The sequence below is a fragment of the Caenorhabditis briggsae genome, assembly GCF_000004555.2.
Source record: "Caenorhabditis briggsae complete genome, chrV, whole genome shotgun sequence".
NCBI classification, from domain to species: domain Eukaryota; kingdom Metazoa; phylum Nematoda; class Chromadorea; order Rhabditida; family Rhabditidae; genus Caenorhabditis; species Caenorhabditis briggsae.
This window is the reverse complement of record NC_013488.2, coordinates 4,930,921-4,947,498: the sequence shown is the minus strand read 5'-3', so window position 1 is coordinate 4,947,498 and position 16,578 is coordinate 4,930,921. Positions and strand designations below refer to the sequence as shown.

The window sequence follows — 16,578 nt, the reverse complement described above, 5'->3', positions numbered from 1 at the left end:
GGAAAATCAGACCGAAAAAAGATAAAAAAGGCAGAAATTCTTGCAAAAAATGATTCATGTCCAAATCAATATAAAAATTGATGCGAGAGAGTACGAACCTCTTGAGAGACGCAGTCAACGATGGTTGGCGTGTTACCTGCAACTTAGCGTGAAGCGCGTCAGCAGCTACTTTGCGCGTCGCGTCGCTGGGGTGCCGTGTGTCGTCTACTGCCGCTAAAACGATTATGAAACGAGGAGTGGGCGCTGCTTTAGCCGCCGCTTGGAAGAACACTCGCGTTCTCGCTTGTACAGTAACAGGGAGTTATGGTTTTGTGTCCATTGTTATTTTCTGACTGTCATGTGTTATATATCAAACAACTAGAATTTTGAAAATTTTCATGTCTGGCGTCCTTTAAATTTTTTTCGGATTTTTCAAAAAAAAATATTTTTTCATTTCACAAGCACTGTGGAATCAGAGAAACATAAAGAAAGCTGGAGACGATTGCATAATAACGGGGAGGTTTTTGTCAAAAAACATCAAATTTACATTAAAAAAGGAAAACGGGAGAAGAGACAAAACATGACATTTTTGCGTATTTCTACTAACAAACGAAAAGGAAAACGGGGAGTGAAAAGTAAAAAGAAATCGGAATTTTCAAGAAAAAAACCCGTTCTACAATAAAAACTACAAAAAACTACCGACTATCGAAGAGAAAAACTAGTGAAATAATAGCTAAAAACCAGGAGAAGAACTATTGGAAATGGACGTTTTTAGTCCGTTTTTGGGGTTTTCCAGAGACAAAAAATGGGGAAAATGAGTGGAAATGGGTTTTTTAGAGCATTTTAGGAAATTTTAGATTAAAAAATGGGTGAAAATCGGGAGAAATGAGGGAATGGACTCTTCCAGTCCATTTTTCGGGAAATTTTAGACTTAAAAAAGAGGAGAAAAAGAGAAAAACGGAATTTAAGCCATAGAAAAAGGTTTAAAAAGGGAAAACATAGGGGTTTGAGAGGAAAAAATATGAGAAAAATGGATAGAAAAAGAGGAAAAGTTGTGGGGTAAAATAGAGAAAACTGCTGAAAGTCGCGATTTCAAAGACGAAAAAATATGAAAACATGATGATTTTCAGCGAAAAAATCAGTAAAAATTGGAGTTTTGAAGTTTCTCTGAGAATTTTGAAGCCAAAAATTATGATTTTTCAGAGAGTTTTAATCTGAAAATCGATATTTTTCAGCAGTAGCTGCTGAAAATCTAGTTTTTCTGAGTTTCATAAATCAATGTTGGCTCAAAAATTATGCAGAAAATCTCAATGTTCGAGGCAAAAAATTTCAAAAATGATGATTTTTCGAACATCCGAAAAATCGCTTTTCAGAGATTTTCGAACTAAAAATTACGATTCTTAAAGCAACTTTTAGGCCAAAATGAATAAAAATCGCGTTTTTCTAGTAATTTTTTGCCATTTTAGCTTGAAAATCAAGGAAAATCCCAAAAAAAAATCCGAAAAATGACGATTTTTCAAAATTTTTAAAATCAATTCCCAGCAATTTTCCAACTAAAAATTACAATTTTTAGGCTAAAATGACCCAAGATCACGATTTTTTTTTTTCGGGGGGAAAAAGCAAGGGAAGCTAGGTGGAAAAAAGAATTTTCAAGGGAAAAAATCAATAAAAAGAGAGAATTTGACAGAATTTAAAGCATATTCTAGCGATTTTTAAGCTGAAAATCATGATTTTTCAACATTTTAAAGCGAATTTTCAAACAAAAAAAGCTGAAAAATCACAATTTTCTAGAGGTTTTAGGGGTCAAAAAGTACAAAAATAAGTGAAAAAAGAAAATCAGTGAAAATTTAAACAGGATTTGCTCCGATTCCGAACAACTTTTGCAAGAATTCCGGCTCTTTTTCGACGACCAATTTCGCTTTTTTCTTCTGATTATTCGATTTTTGAAGTGTTTGAAGGCGTGCCTGTTCCGCTGCTTTTTGACGAGCTGCCGCTCTTTCACGTTCCATTTTGGCCACTTGTGGAACTACTGAAAAAAAAAATTGGGGTAAATTTTTTGCTGAAAGTCTCTGAAAATAGCTGAAAACTCAAAAATCTCTGAAAAGTCGATGAAATTCGTTTTAGAAATTCTGATTTTCTGGATAAAATTAGTCAATTTTGGAGCTTTTTCTCAAGTTTTTTCGATTTTTCTGGACACATTTTTATCGAAAATCGCAGTTTACAATATTGAAAATAGCAGAAAATCTCTGGAAATCGCTGAAAATCGTGAGAAAATTGAGAAAATTTAGCTAGAAAAAAGAAAAAAAACTTTGAGAATTTTTTCATATTTTCAACCCATTTTTTTCGAAAATGTTCAGTTTTTAATGTTGAAAATTGCAGAAATCTCTGAAAATCGGGGAAAAATAGTAATATTTTGCTGGAAAAGTAAGAAAAACCTAGTGAAAATGAGCATTTTCAAGGCTAACTAAAAACACAGATTTTCCGGAAAAAAATAGAATTTTTTTTTCGATTTTTCTAGAATTTTTAAACTCAAGAATTGCAGTTTTCAATTTGAAAGTAGCAAATCTGTAAAATTTGCAAAAAATCGTGAAAAAAATCGGAAAATTTTGCTGGAAAAATAGGAAAAAATCCATGAAAAATTCGGCATTTTCAAGTCTAAAAATTCAGATTTCCTGGATCAAAAATAGTCCATTTTTTCGAATTTCCCTGTTTTAATCACCCCAATTAACTCTCTAATTACCTTTTCTTGGCATCTGACGTGGCGGCTGACGAGCCTCTTCCTCCTTCTCGGCAGCTCGTTTTAGAGATCTGGAAATGTTGAAAATTGACTGAAAATCGATAATTTCAGCGATTTATAGGTTGAAAATGGTTCAGAAATCGATTTTTTCAGTCGGAAAATTATAAATTTTCAGCTTTTTTCAGCGATTTCCTCGCAAAATGAACTAATACAGTTTCTCAGCAGGATGGACCAAAAGATATTGAAATTTCAGCATTTCTGAACTGAAAACCAGAGTTTTGATTCGAAAAATCGCATTTTACAGCTTAGAATCAGCATTTTCAGCATATTTCAAGCCACAAAAACCAAAATTTCTGAAAATTTTTGAATTTTTGAAACACACTTTCGCTGTTCTTGCTTCTTGAGCGACTCCTCCTTTTTCGATTTTTCTCGAATTTCCTTCTCCAAACCAATGTCTTTCTCGTTGACATGCTCGCAATTTCTGCAAATTTTCGTCGGTGGAATTTCCAATTTTCTTAAATTCAAAGAGAAATTTAAAATTTTGAATTTCCCGCTCACTTTTCGATTGGCGGCGGTGGTGGCATTCCGCACTTTGCGCAGCAACGATGCTTCTCGTCGGATTTGCACTGAAAAAATAAACTTTGAGAAAGAAAAAAACATTTCAAGAGATTTTCTTTTCAATCTTACCGCTTCCCACGCCTGTTTCTCATAGTGAGCCACTAAACAATCCGGAAATTTTCTTTCTTTTCCATTTTCCGCGAGCTTGTGAAGAAATTTCGCGGTTTGCTCGTCTTTCGGCTCTTCATCCACTAGTTTCTCATCAGTTTTCGACATTATTAGCCTGAAAATTCGTAATTTCCAAGCTTTTTTCATCTAGAAAATATTTTTAATAAGAAAACTCGGCGAAAATCGATGGAAAAAATGAAAAAAAAGGAAAAATTCCGAATTACGACACTCCGCCCTTACGGAGTGCGCTTTGTTTAGCGTGTGCAATTTTTCGGCGGTAGTTTGAAAAATATTTTTTATTTGATTACATATGATTTTATATTGTCAATTCAAAAAGATCGCACCGGTGAACACACAAACAAACAAGTTAACAAGGGGGCGGAGCGATCCGCCCCTTTCCGCAAAGGCGCCGCGCAGTTTTTCGACGGTATTTTAGCGAGGCGGTTTTTTGGTAATGTTTCATCGAATTTCTTCCGAATTGAAGGAAATTCGTCGATATTGTGAAGGAATATATAACTTTGTTTTAATAAAAACTGAGAAACACAATTGGGAAACACTATTCTCTGATTCAGGGTGAAAATGAAATGAGCAAGACCATGTGACGTATCGAATCCTGCAATGATGAAAATAGGAAGTAGTAAAGCTTTGAGATCACATAAAACATAAATTATCATTGTAAAGTTTCCTGAAAACCTGAAAAACTCGATCGGAGAAGTATTTAGAGTAATTTGTCGACTAACCGCAGATTATTCAACACTTCTTCATAGTTGTGATCCCAGAAGGCGATTTTTCTTATTAGATGATGGATGAATTAGAAAAAAATCGACGAATTTCCTTTAATTCGGAAGAGATTCGATGAAAAATTACCAAAAAACGGCATCGCTAAAATACCGTCGAAAAACTACCTTTGCGGAAAAGGGCGGATCGCTCCGCCCCCTTGTTTACTTGTTTGTTTTGTGTTCACCGGTGCGATCTTTTTGAATTGACAATAACGATTTCTTACAAAGCGGGGATTTCTACTGGAAAAAACTTGTAAAATAAGGAAAAATTTAATTCTCGAAAACCAAAAAACTCGATGAAAATCTGCTTCAACCTAAAAAAAAGTGAGAAAATGTTTTTTTTTAATTAAAACTAAAAAATTTATTGAAAAATTTTAACTTTCAGAAAAATAGTTTCTAAATATTATGGATTGGTTGAACTGGTTGCGAAGACTTCCGTCGGTTATGCCAAAGTGTAATTGTATTGACACGGACATCGCCTGGAATTTTTTAAATAAATACAAATCCTGAAAAAAATCCTAAATATTGTAAAACTTACTTTCAGGTTCTCGGTAATCATTTGTGAAATCATTCGTTTCACTGCTCTACGGTAAGGAACAATGAAATAAATTTGAAGAATTGGATCGAAAAATGCAGGAAGAGTGATCATAAAACATAGAGTATACTGGGAAATTTGAATTTGTTCGCCTGGAAAAAAAATTAGGAAATTTTGGAAATGTGAATATTTGCGAATTTTTTAAAATTCAAAAGACAATTAATTTTTTTCCGAATTTTTACTAATTTTGGCTCTATTGAATATGATCGTAGCGGTCCCTAGAGAAAATAACGATCCCGAGTGAAAATAACGGTCTGGAGCGTAGTTGGGAACCCAAGGACCCAGGCTCCCAGGGACCCAGGGACCCAGGGACCCAGGGACCCAGGGACCCAGGGACCCAGGGACCCAGGGACCCAGGGACCCAGGGACCCAGGGACCCAGGGACCCAGGGACCCAGGGACCCAGGGACCCAGGGACCCAGGGACCCAGGGACCCAGGGACCCAGGGACCCAGGGACCCGGGGACCCAGGGACCCAGGGACCCAGGGACCCAGGGACCCAGGGACCCAGGGACCCAAGGACCTAAGTACACAGAGACCCAAGGACCTAAGAACCCAAAGACCTAAGAACTTAAGGACCCAAGGACCCAAGGACCCAAGGACATAAGGACTCAGGGACTCAAGGACCCAAAGACCCAAGGTCCCTGGGACCCAGGGACCTAGGGACACAGGGTCTCAGGGACCCAGGAACCCAGGGACCCAGGGACCCAGGGACCCAGGGACCCAGGGACCCAGGGACCCAGGAACCCAGGGACCCAGGGACCCAGGGACCCAGGGACCCAGGGACCCAGGGACCCAGGGACCCAGGGACCCAGGGACCCATGGACCCAGGGACCTAGGGACTCAGGGACTCAAGGACCCAAAGACCCAAGGACCCAGGGACCCAGGGACCCAGGAACCCAGGGACCCAGGGACCCAGGGACCCAGGGACCCAGGGACCCAGGGACCCAGGGACCCAGGGACCCAGGGACCCAGGGACCCAGGGACCCAGGGACCCAGGGACCCAGGGACCCAGGGACCCAGGGACCCAGGGACCCGGGGACCCAGGGACCCAGGGACCCAGGGACCCAGGGACCCAGGGACCCAGGGACCCAAGGACCTAAGTACACAGAGACCCAAGGACCTAAGAACCCAAAGACCTAAGAACTTAAGGACCCAAGGACCCAAGGACCCAAGGACATAAGGACTCAGGGACTCAAGGACCCAAAGACCCAAGGTCCCTGGGACCCAGGGACCTAGGGACACAGGGTCTCAGGATGTTCTGAAAACTTGATTTCTGAATTTCCGAATTTTTGAATTTCTGAATTTTCAAAATTCTAAATATTCAAAAAATTACCTGAATATTTATTATAAACATAGAAAAATCCAACTGGCACATAGCAAATCAATGGAATCATAATTTGTAGGCCGAGACCCTGAAAATTGAAAAAAAACTCCGTCTTGTAAAATTCTGTGCCCGGCATTTTTTTCCAACTTACATGAATCAAAGCCCTGAATTGCATAACACTATGAACTGAAAGTGCATTTCGATTCAAATCCAAAATTTTCAATGTTTCATTTCTCCAATAAAATCCCAAAAGTGGTGCTATAGTCGCCAGAATCACTAAAATTAGTGTTACCAGAGTCATAAAAATGTTATGGGAGTTCGCGAATCCTCCGAAAACTTTATAGTTTGAAAAATCGTAATCCACATGGATTTTTAGCGTTTCCCAATAAACAGCATCTAGATCGATTGGAGGGATGTAGGAGAAAATCTGAAACTAGGGATTTTTTTTGAAACTTGTGATTTTTTGGAAAGTTGGATTTTTGAGATTTTAGAATTTTTAGAATTTCTTGAATTTTTAGAATTTTATTTAGATTTTCAGATTTTTTTCAGCAAATTTCGGATTTTCAGAATTTTTCAGATTTTCAGAACTCTTGAAACTTTGGATTTTCGAAAAGAATTTGCAGAATTTTTCGGCTTTTAGAACTTTTTTTGAAAATTTGTTTGGAATTTCGAAAATTGAACTTTTTCAGACCTTTTGGATTTTCAGAATTTTCTAGAAGTTTGAGGATTTTGATTTCTTTTCGAATTTTGCAAATTTGTGAAAGTTTTAGAAATTTCAGGAATTTCAGGTTTTCGTATTTTCAGAGTTTTCATATTTTCAGATTATTATCAATTTTCATCATTTTCAAATTATAGATTTTTCACAATTTTCAGGATTTTCGTAATGTAATAATTTTCAATGATTTTCCAGATTTTTTGGTTTTTTGTAATTTTCAGAAGTTTCCAAAGTTTCAGATATTGAATTCCAGAACATTCTACATTCCCTAACAAACCTTCAAATTCAGTTGGCCTAGAATTTGCTAGGCCATTTCAACCCCAAAAATGAAACTTACAATGATAACCAGTGGAAAAATATACCAAAGTCCAAAAATGAAAACTCGCAAACTCAAATTTTGGATAAACTTTATACTGATAAGACGGTAATATAATGTGTGAATGTTGAGAATTCCGCCAGCTGTGGCCGTGGCCTAGGAATACAAAACTTTGAAAAAAAAACTTTTACAAAAAATTGATGACCTAGAAACCCCATTTTTGGGTTTCTAGGCCACCTGTCCAACCCTTACCAGTATAAAAATGTAACCATGGAAACACCAAGCAGGACCCAGAAATTTACATGGTCCCTGACACATAATTGCCAAGGATTTCACATTATGGACGTTTCTGGAAGAAAAATTGTTGCTGGCCTAGAAAACCAATATTAGGCCACCTACCTGAACTGCAAAAAGAATGTTAAAAATGCCAAAAAGAAGTTGATGAAATTCGATGGATACAAAAAATAACGCATGTTTCTGAGCACTTTAGTGGTTTTGAAATAGATTAAATAAAATAATAAAATGTGTAAAATTAGGCAGAATATAAAAAATATTGGGTAGTAGATGGCGGTTAGTTGGTTTAGAATTTCGCGCATTTCCCTGAAATTTTAAGGACTTTTTAGATTTTTTTTTTCGGAAAAGTTGGAAACATGAAAAAAACGGAGAAATTAACAATGGTTAAAAACTCAAATTTGGATGTCCGGAAAATTTGAAAAAGAGGAAAAAAATTGAAAATCGAGAAGTAGGAAATTTGATAATACTTGTACTAGAAAAAGAAATAATTGAATCGAGAAAACTTTGAATTCAGAAAATTATGGAAATTAAAAAAAAAGCGGAAATACGGAACTGAAACATTCAGAAGTCCGAAAATTCGGAATTCCAGAATCCCAGAATTTCAGAACTTCCTAATGTCAGGATTCCCTAATTTCAGAGTTTCACAATTTCGGAAATTCAGGAATTCAAAAATTCAGAAATTCGGAAATTACCAGATATTCAGAAATGTCACAAAAATCCAAAGTTCAGATATTCCTGAAAATTTCAAAAACATGGGAATTTTCAAAATTTCAAGAAAAAATATATTGGAAAAAATATGGAAAATTTTGAAAACTTCAAGCTTCTCCATTTTTCAATTAATAAAGTCAGAAGTATTCAAAATCAAAGAATTATATCAATTTTATATTAAAAATAAAAAATGTTCTAACATAAAAAAATTTTCATGAGTCGTCTGATTTTTTGTTGTTTTTCTCATTAATATTATTTGACACAAAAAAAGACACATCAAACCTAATTTCCGTGTTCAAAAATTTCAGGAAATTCTCTGAAATTTCCACATGAGCTAGACTAGAAAATGATGAGTATTTTCTCAGAACATGTCGTGTTTTTTTTTCGAAATTTTGCTGAAAAAATATATTACGTAGGCTAGAAACATTTTTATTTGACGACTCACAATCAGTCAGAAAAAAAATCTGATTTCTAGAAAAATCCAAAAAAAGCTCAGTTTTTTTGGATTTTTGAAGAAAAAAAAATTAATTGAATTTGATCGGAATCAATTATTCAATTAAAGAGTTTTTTCCAGCAAAGTTTCCTTTTTGACGATTTTTGGATTTTGAGACATCTGTAACAAACTTTTTTCTGAAAATCTGTGATTCCACAGGTGTGAAGATTCCTAGAAACAATTCAATTCAATTTTTGACCATTTGAAAAAAATCTGGAAAAGTGCAAAAAATGTTTTTATGCATCAAAAATCTGAAAATGTCTGAAAACATTTTTTTTGTAGGAAAAGTTGGTGGTCTGAGACAGCTGAAAAATTGAATTAATCTTTAGATTCGGAAAATTTTTTTAAGTTTTGAAACTTGGATTTTCAGAACTTTCGAGAGCCAAGCAATTCAGAAAAGTTTTATTTTCAAGGCTGTGCCACGGCCGCCCGCAGTATCTTGAATAGGGTACTTCTGAGATAGGTAGGGTACGGTGGCCTAGCGGCCCTAGTAGTACCTGGGTAGTAGGGTTCCGAATTTGAAAAAGCAAGGTGAGCTTTTACGTGAAAATGAGCTTTTCAAATAGCTCATTAAGGCTCATTTGATTTTGAATGAGCTTTTTGAAAAAAAAAAACAAAAAAGCTCACGTGACTCTTTTTTAGCTTTATCAAAAAGCTCATAAAGGCTCATAAGGCTCATTCTGTGATTTTTATTAAAAAGCTCATTATGACTCATCATTCATAATAAAAGGAAAATAATTGTTTAGAATGTCACTGATATGGAAAAAATCACCGTTTTAATGTGGTGGCCTAACTTTTTGATAGAGTTTTCAAAGCAATTTTAACACGGTTGCCGAGAAAACAAATGAGGTGAATGCCAGACCATTGATAGGCCATAAAAGTTGTTGCCCTAGAAAACTCGAAATGTAGAAGTTAGGCCATTGTGTCCAAATGAGCTAGAAACCCTATCAGGTGAATGTCAGACGAGTTATGGTCCATAAAAATGGTGGCCTAAAGAACTTAACATGAAAAGTTGGGGCACTGTGTCAAAATTGACCACAAAACATATTAGGTTCATGACAGACCATTTCTGGATCATAAAACTTGATGGCCTAGAAAACTCACTTGAAAAAGTTAGGCCACCAAGTGTTAAATGGCTTGACCTGATATGATTTCTAGGCTATTTTCACAGGATGACCTAATTTTTGCAAGATAATTTTTCTAGGCCACCATTTATTTTTTAGGCCACCATTGTTTCTGCCCATCAGGGCACTTGATTAGTTGAATATTTGGCTGAAGTAATGGTTTTTATTATTATTTTTTTCCACGTGAACACTTGTCTAGTGTATCTTTTGAACTATGCTTCCGTGAGCCTTTTTTTTGAAAAAGAGTCAACGTGAGCTTTTTTAAAAATGAGCCTCGATGAGCTTTTTTCAAAATCAATATTTTCGTCAAATAAGCCTGTATGAGCTTTGACGTGGAGTCGAAAAAGGCTCATATGAGCCTGCTTCATGATGAGCCCACGTGAGCTTAAGCTCATGACTGAGCTTTTTTCGGAACCCTACTGGGTAGCTGAGCTTTTCTTCGAAAGAACGGTCGGATTGGTCCTTGCAAAGTACCCACGGCCTCGGCCGCAACCGCGTTTTGCACAGCCTTGCCGATTTTCAGAAATTCGGAAGTTCAGAAATTCCTAAAATTAGAACTTCAGGATTTCAGAAGAAAATCAGAAAAACAGGAATTCAGCGATTTAGAATTTTAAAGACCGCTTTCTTATACAAGTTTTACAGGAATTCAGAAAAATATGAAATTCCAGAAATTTCCAACTTTTCAAAAAGTTTGACCGTATCCGAAAAATTAGATATTCCAGAAAACTTGAAGATTCAAAACATCTGAAAACACGGGAATCAGAAACTGGAATATGAGTGTTTCAGCAATCGGAAATCCAGAAGTTTTCAAAAATTAAAACTAAGGCTTCCCTTCGGTCGGGAAATTTAGCCGACCGACCGACCGACCGCCGACCAAACCGACCGACAGCCGACCGAACTGTCCGATCGGACGGCACCTGACCGATCGGTCGTTTTCGTGCATTTGCGCGTCAACGTGTTTGCATACACAGCATTGTATTTTACGACAAACTATTCACTAAATGCCTCGTTTGTGAGCGCGCCGACTGACCGGTCAGCTCGGTCGGCTGGGTCGGTGGTCGGTCGGCGGTGGCCGATTTTCAACCGGCCGAAATGGAAGCCTTAATTAAAACATTGAAATCGACTGAAAATCGAAGAAAAAGAATGGAAAAAAATATAAAATATTCTTTCTTAAACTCTGAATTTCCGAGTTTAAGAAACCAAAAATTTCCTCAGTTTTCCTCCCACAAACTTCTACGTACTCTGTGCATAATTATAGATTTTATTCAATTTTCAATCACAAAACATGCCGACATTTTTTGATTCTAAGAAAAAATCCCGGACATAATGTTTATTTTTCCCAATGTGTTTCTGTGCTGATCTCTGTATTCAACAATTTATTTCCTAGTTTAAAAAATCAACAAACCACAAAAACTACAAAACATGATATCCAGAAAATTAAAATTTGATAAAAATAAAACATGAAAAGATTAAACAGAATTTCGATTTCTCAAAGAGTTATCCAAAATTTTATTATTCGGAGATTCTTTGAAGCCGAAGAATTTCCAGAAATTTCGGAAAATTGATGTCGAGTTGTCTTCTGAAAATTTGGTTACTGTAGTAATGTAAAATTAAAAAGATCGTTTGATCAACAAAAAAAATTGGGTCCAAAAATGTTGGATTTTAATGTATAAAACCCTCGATATCGCAATTTTTACAAAATTGTTAATATTTTTGAATTTTTTACTGAAAATCGGTCATTCTTAGCTTTGAAATGGTATCTTTCTATCAGTGTGGGGTTTCGAAAACCGATCTTCCGAAAGCGCCCCTCTTTCGAAACTTTTTTGAAAGAAAAGTATCGAAACGTGTCGAGAACTTTTGAAAGAGTTTCGAAACAGACCATTTTCGAAAGAATTGCTGCATCTGCTCAGCATCATTTCCGAATGTTGTTTGGTGGGCTGTGGCCTAACTTTCTTAACGTGAAATTTCTAGGCCACCAAAGTTTACGGACTAAAAATAGTCTAACATTCATCTGATGTGTTTTCGAGGTCATTTACCATGGTGGCCTAGAAAACTAATTTTGCAAAAGTTAGGTCATCATGCAAAAATGGACTAGAAATAACACCAAATGAATATCAGGTCATTTCTAAGCCAAAAAATTTGATGGCCTAGAAAACGCAACTTGTGAAAGTTAGGCCACAACGTCAAAACTGCCTAGAAATGACCTGATGTTCACCTGGTGCGTTTTCTGGGCCAATATTGGTATGGTGGCCTAACTTTTTCAAGTTGAGTTTTCTACGCCACCGACTTTTATGGCCTATAAATGACCTAGCATTAACCTGGTAGGTTTCCTAGACCATTTCGACATGGTGGTTTAACTTTGGCAAATTGAGTTTTCTAGGTCACCGACTTTTAAATTATTCTTAGATTTTCAAAAGAACTTTCGGAACTTCTTTCAAAACTGTTTCGAAACCGCACACTGATTTCTATCTTGTAATTTCCAAAATTTCTCAATTTTCGAATTCAAACAATACCTCTGGATCTGGAAAGCGGGGTCAATGGACTGCAAGCCAGGAATTTAAAAATTGTGGTACGGTACGGCATAATGAAATAAATTTGAAGAAATGGATCGAAAACACAAGGTAGAGTTCCCATAAATGACAAAGTGTACTGAGAAATGAGAATTTGAGATCCTGAAAAATTGAAAATCCTTCAAAAATATGGAAAAACAAACCTGAATACTTATTCCAGCAATAGAGAATAGTGACTGGCACATAACAACATAGCGGGAGTAATACTTGAAGACTTAGACCCTGAAAAATTTGCCCCAGTATTGAAATTTCGATTTTTTGAAAACCGTAAAACTTGTAATAGAAGACCCCCCCCCCCCCACACTGTCAAGTCGAAAAAGTCTGTTAAGTTTTGAAAAAAGTGACTCTTCAGTTAATCTCCTTTTTTATATCTTTGATAGGAATCTAGAAAAATCGGCTCAAAGCTAAAAGCTAGGAAGGCCTGCTATTATAGGTTTTACGGTATTTAAATTTCAGAACTTTTGAATTTATGTATTTCTGAATTTTTGAATTCCCGAAATTTCAATTATATTTTCAAGACTCATTCACCTTGATCAAAGTTTCAAACATGATTCTACTTGGATTTGAGGTCATTGAAGAAATATTTGATCTTAAAATTTTCAGTGCCACATGTCTCCAATAAATTCCAATGATTGGCACATAAAAAGTGGTCAAAGCCAGTGCAAAAGTATTGAAAACCATACAAAAATGATGGGAATTGGCGAACCCTCCGAAGTTTTTGTAAATCGAAAAATGATATTGAGGATGAAGAAGTTGGGTTTCCATGAAGACGTTGGCATGGTTTTGAGGGGGAATGTAGGAGAGAATCTGGAATTTTTGTTGAAAGTTTGGATATTTTGGAATAAGGCTTTCATTCGGTCGGGAAATTTAGCCGACCGACCGACCACCGACCGAGCCGACCGACAGCCGACCGAGCTGACTGATCGGACGGCACCTGGCCGATCGGTCGGCTGGCCGATCGGTCGACCGAAATGGAAGCCTCATTTTGGAAAGAGTTTGATGATTTAAGGTTGAGATTTAAGGTTTTCGGATTGGGATTTTGAAAGTTTTTAGAATTTCAGGATTTTTTAGAAATTCGGAAATTTAGGAATTAAAAAATATAAACATTTTCTAGAAGTTTCAGGATTGAATCGTTTAAAATTCGAATATTCTGGAATTTTCGGAAACTTCAAAAGAACTTGAGAAAATTGGGAAAAATGTTTAACATTCAAAATCTCCAAAATTCAAAATTTCCAGAATGTTTGAATCCTGAATTCTTGAATTTCAAAAAATTCAGAAACTCACCAACGTTGTCAACGGAATGAAATAGTGCCAGGAAAAATGCAAAGTCGCTCTATCCGACTTCTTCGAGTTCAAATATTTCAAAACCATTGTGCGATAACACAATGTGTGCAAATTGATCAGTCCGGATACCGTAATCATGTTCTAGAATTTAATTTTCATTTGAATTCTGATTGAAGTTTTAAAATTTTTTGTTTCAGTAAAATTGACATCTTTGGAATATAAAATCTTGAAATCTCAAAGACTAAACTCACCAATAAAAACACATAAAAGTGAAAACATAATTCTGGACCAATAAATTTACAGAATCCATCACAAAGAAGAGCCATCGATTCCTTATTATTGACATTTCTAAAACTTAACAAATTTTTTTGAATGACCTAGAAATCCAGTTTTTTCTAGGCCACCTATTTTTACCTGACTTGTGTAGCAAACGTCAACGTTGCCAAAATGAAATTTGCAGTTGTTGAAGGGTATAAAAAATATCGGAGTGTTGTCAGAATTCGACTGGTTCGATGATAAATTAAGATGTACATTGTCAGGTGTAAACATAGACAAATGAAATAAAAAGTCGACCAGTAGCAACGAAAGATAAATTGTAAAAGTTCCATTTGAAGTTTTTTAATTGGAAATTTGAAAATACTGAGATAAGAAACCAATAAAACAAAGCAGAATTCAAATAATTATAGCTTCGATTTTCTCAGAAATTTTCTGATGCTCAGTGAGCACAACGCTTTTTCAATTTTTTGAAAAAATTATAGCCTTCTCAAAAAAATATTTTCAAAAAAATCAAGAGTACAAATGTATTTATCTGATTTTTTGGCAAGTAAATTATAGGATTTGTGATCTACGATGTTTGAGAGAAACACTAGTTTCGTCATCAAATCAGAGCGGAGAAAATTGGAAAAGTTTTGGAGGGAGAGAATAAATTTTTGTTGGGGGAAGGGGGTAAGGAAATGGAAAATGTGCTAGAAATTTAGATGTCTGTAATAGAAGGACCCTTTAACTTGTAACTTTGAATTAATTTATCTCATTTCCTGTTAAAGATATGAAACGGTTGTCAACTGATAAGTTGTTTATCATAATATTAGGTTGAACAGAAAGTTTCTTTCTTTCTTGGCAATATTTTTGATCAAATTTTTCTTAAAGCTGAGGGGACTAGATCAATGAAAGTAGTGTTCATGGGCTCTTTTCTAGTTTAGAGGTCCCAAAAAAGAATAGAGGTCCCAAAAAAGAATAGAGGTCCGAAAAAAAAATTAGAGGTCCCAAAATAAAATAGAGGTCCCAAAAAAAATTAGAGTTCCCAAAAAAGTTTTGTGGTCCCAAGAAAAAATAGTGGTCCAAAACTTAAAAATGCACAGATACCGGAATAATGTACTAGAATTTGAATTGTGTAAGAATTTAAAGTTTTGAGGTCTTATAGCAAAATAATTGTTGATGATATATTTTATACTTTTAATAGGCTTCGGAATGCATATTTTCTGACAATTATCTAAGCCTGAGAGACAGCATAATCACGGAGTGATTACTGTATTGCCCAAATTTTCCTCATATGTAAATTGGGTTCATCGGCAAGATGCGAGAGAATTGGAGCTAAAATTGTTAGGAGTAGTCATGTCATCCTATAAGACCCTAAAACCTCAACTACTCGCACAGTTCCAATACTAGTACATTATTGCAACATGTGCGGGTTTTTGGTATTTTGGACATGTATTTTTTATTGGGACGTGTAAACTTATTGGGGACGTGTAATTGTTTTTTCGGACCTCTAAATTTTTTGGGNCCTCTAAACTAGAAAAGAGCCGCGATAGCTGCCTGGTAACGCTCCGGTAATTTTCTGATCTCATAGGCCTAGAACGAGGAGGGCCACGATTGAAAACGTGGGTTACCTCTTTTTTTATATCATCTTTTCACTTGAAGCATTTTCTATCAAGATGACGTTTAAGAGCCAAAACGACCATGCACCCGAAAGGGTAAGGTTTGGAGAGCACGGTGAATACAAAAGGATAGCTCAGCCAAACGACATGAATTTTTGGCTGATCCCTCTAGTCACGGGCGACCTCGCACTGTCGTGAAAGTAAAACTAGGGGTTTTCTCCTTATTCCGATTCGGCTGCCAGAATCAATTTATCTAATTAGAAACTATACAATGCGGCAGTTATAATGATACTTTAATCTAAAAATTCCCAGTCACCATTCTTTGGACAGACCATCAAACTCATAGCATCCACCTTTTCAAGTGAACTTTTGGTTTCGGAAAGTCCCAGAGCTACAGTACCGCACGGCAAATAATATTGGAAATCGAGTTTTTCTGATTTTTTCTGATTTATTGGCGCTTTTCTCGATACAGGGAAAAATCAGATTTTTTGGCATTAAAAAATTCTGGGTCTAAAATTTTTTTTCCAAATTTTTCTAAAAATTTTGGTGCTCAAAGACCTTCCTAAGGCACATATGTGGTAAAAAATTTAGAAAATTTGACAAGAACGTTTTCGCACACGACATGTTTGAAAATTTAAAATCGAAAAATCGATATCTGAAAATCGATTTTTTCAAAAAAAATTTTTCTCCTTAGATGCCCCCTGGGGGTCTCCTTATAGGGTCCAAATCTGATCCGAATCGATTCACGCACTCCAGAGTTATGGCCGATAATAAATTTTGAAATTTCAACTTTGAGTTACTGTAGCTCCGCCCCCTTTTGACTTTTGGCCAAAAAAAATATACTATTTTTTATACTATTTTTTTTCGATGTGCAACATTTTAGGCAAGTTTTGGCCAGATCCGAGCTGACGTCCTCCGTGCCTCATCCTAAATGGCGCAGGCAAAGCCTGCGCCTAAGCTAATCTTTTCTCAATCTTCGGTTCGTCCATTGACGAACCGAAAGTACTGATTTAGGATGATATGGTTAGTCCTAAACAGCCGGCGTAATGAAAGTTATGA

At 36.1% G+C, this 16,578-nt stretch overlaps 3 protein-coding genes across 3 annotated transcripts; all 3 read right to left on the bottom strand.

Annotated features, from left to right (window-relative positions):
- Window positions 1-1,826: 1,826 nt before the first annotated feature.
- Window positions 1,827-3,550, bottom strand: CBG01124 (the record flags this gene model as incomplete). The annotated part of the gene is made up of 5 exons (XM_002635855.1): window positions 1,827-2,008; window positions 2,720-2,787; window positions 3,099-3,197; window positions 3,275-3,342; window positions 3,404-3,550. 5 exons carry the CDS (start codon window positions 3,548-3,550, stop codon window positions 1,827-1,829), a joined length of 564 nt encoding a protein of 187 aa, XP_002635901.1.
- Window positions 3,551-4,595: 1,045 nt separating this feature from the next.
- Cbr-srd-73 lies at window positions 4,596-7,768 on the bottom strand (the record flags this gene model as incomplete). Its single annotated transcript, XM_045236999.1, has 6 exons — window positions 4,596-4,700; window positions 4,760-4,908; window positions 6,151-6,229; window positions 7,194-7,328; window positions 7,425-7,521; window positions 7,572-7,768. The coding sequence occupies 6 exons, from the start codon at window positions 7,766-7,768 to the stop codon at window positions 4,596-4,598; spliced, it is 762 nt and encodes a 253-aa protein (XP_045091747.1).
- Window positions 7,769-11,260: 3,492 nt separating this feature from the next.
- Window positions 11,261-14,178, bottom strand: Cbr-srd-61 (the record flags this gene model as incomplete). Its single annotated transcript, XM_045236998.1, has 7 exons — window positions 11,261-11,370; window positions 12,305-12,463; window positions 12,505-12,583; window positions 13,040-13,168; window positions 13,646-13,786; window positions 13,897-13,993; window positions 14,060-14,178. 7 exons carry the CDS (start codon window positions 14,176-14,178, stop codon window positions 11,261-11,263), a joined length of 834 nt encoding a protein of 277 aa, XP_045091748.1.
- Window positions 14,179-16,578: the final 2,400 nt, after the last annotated feature.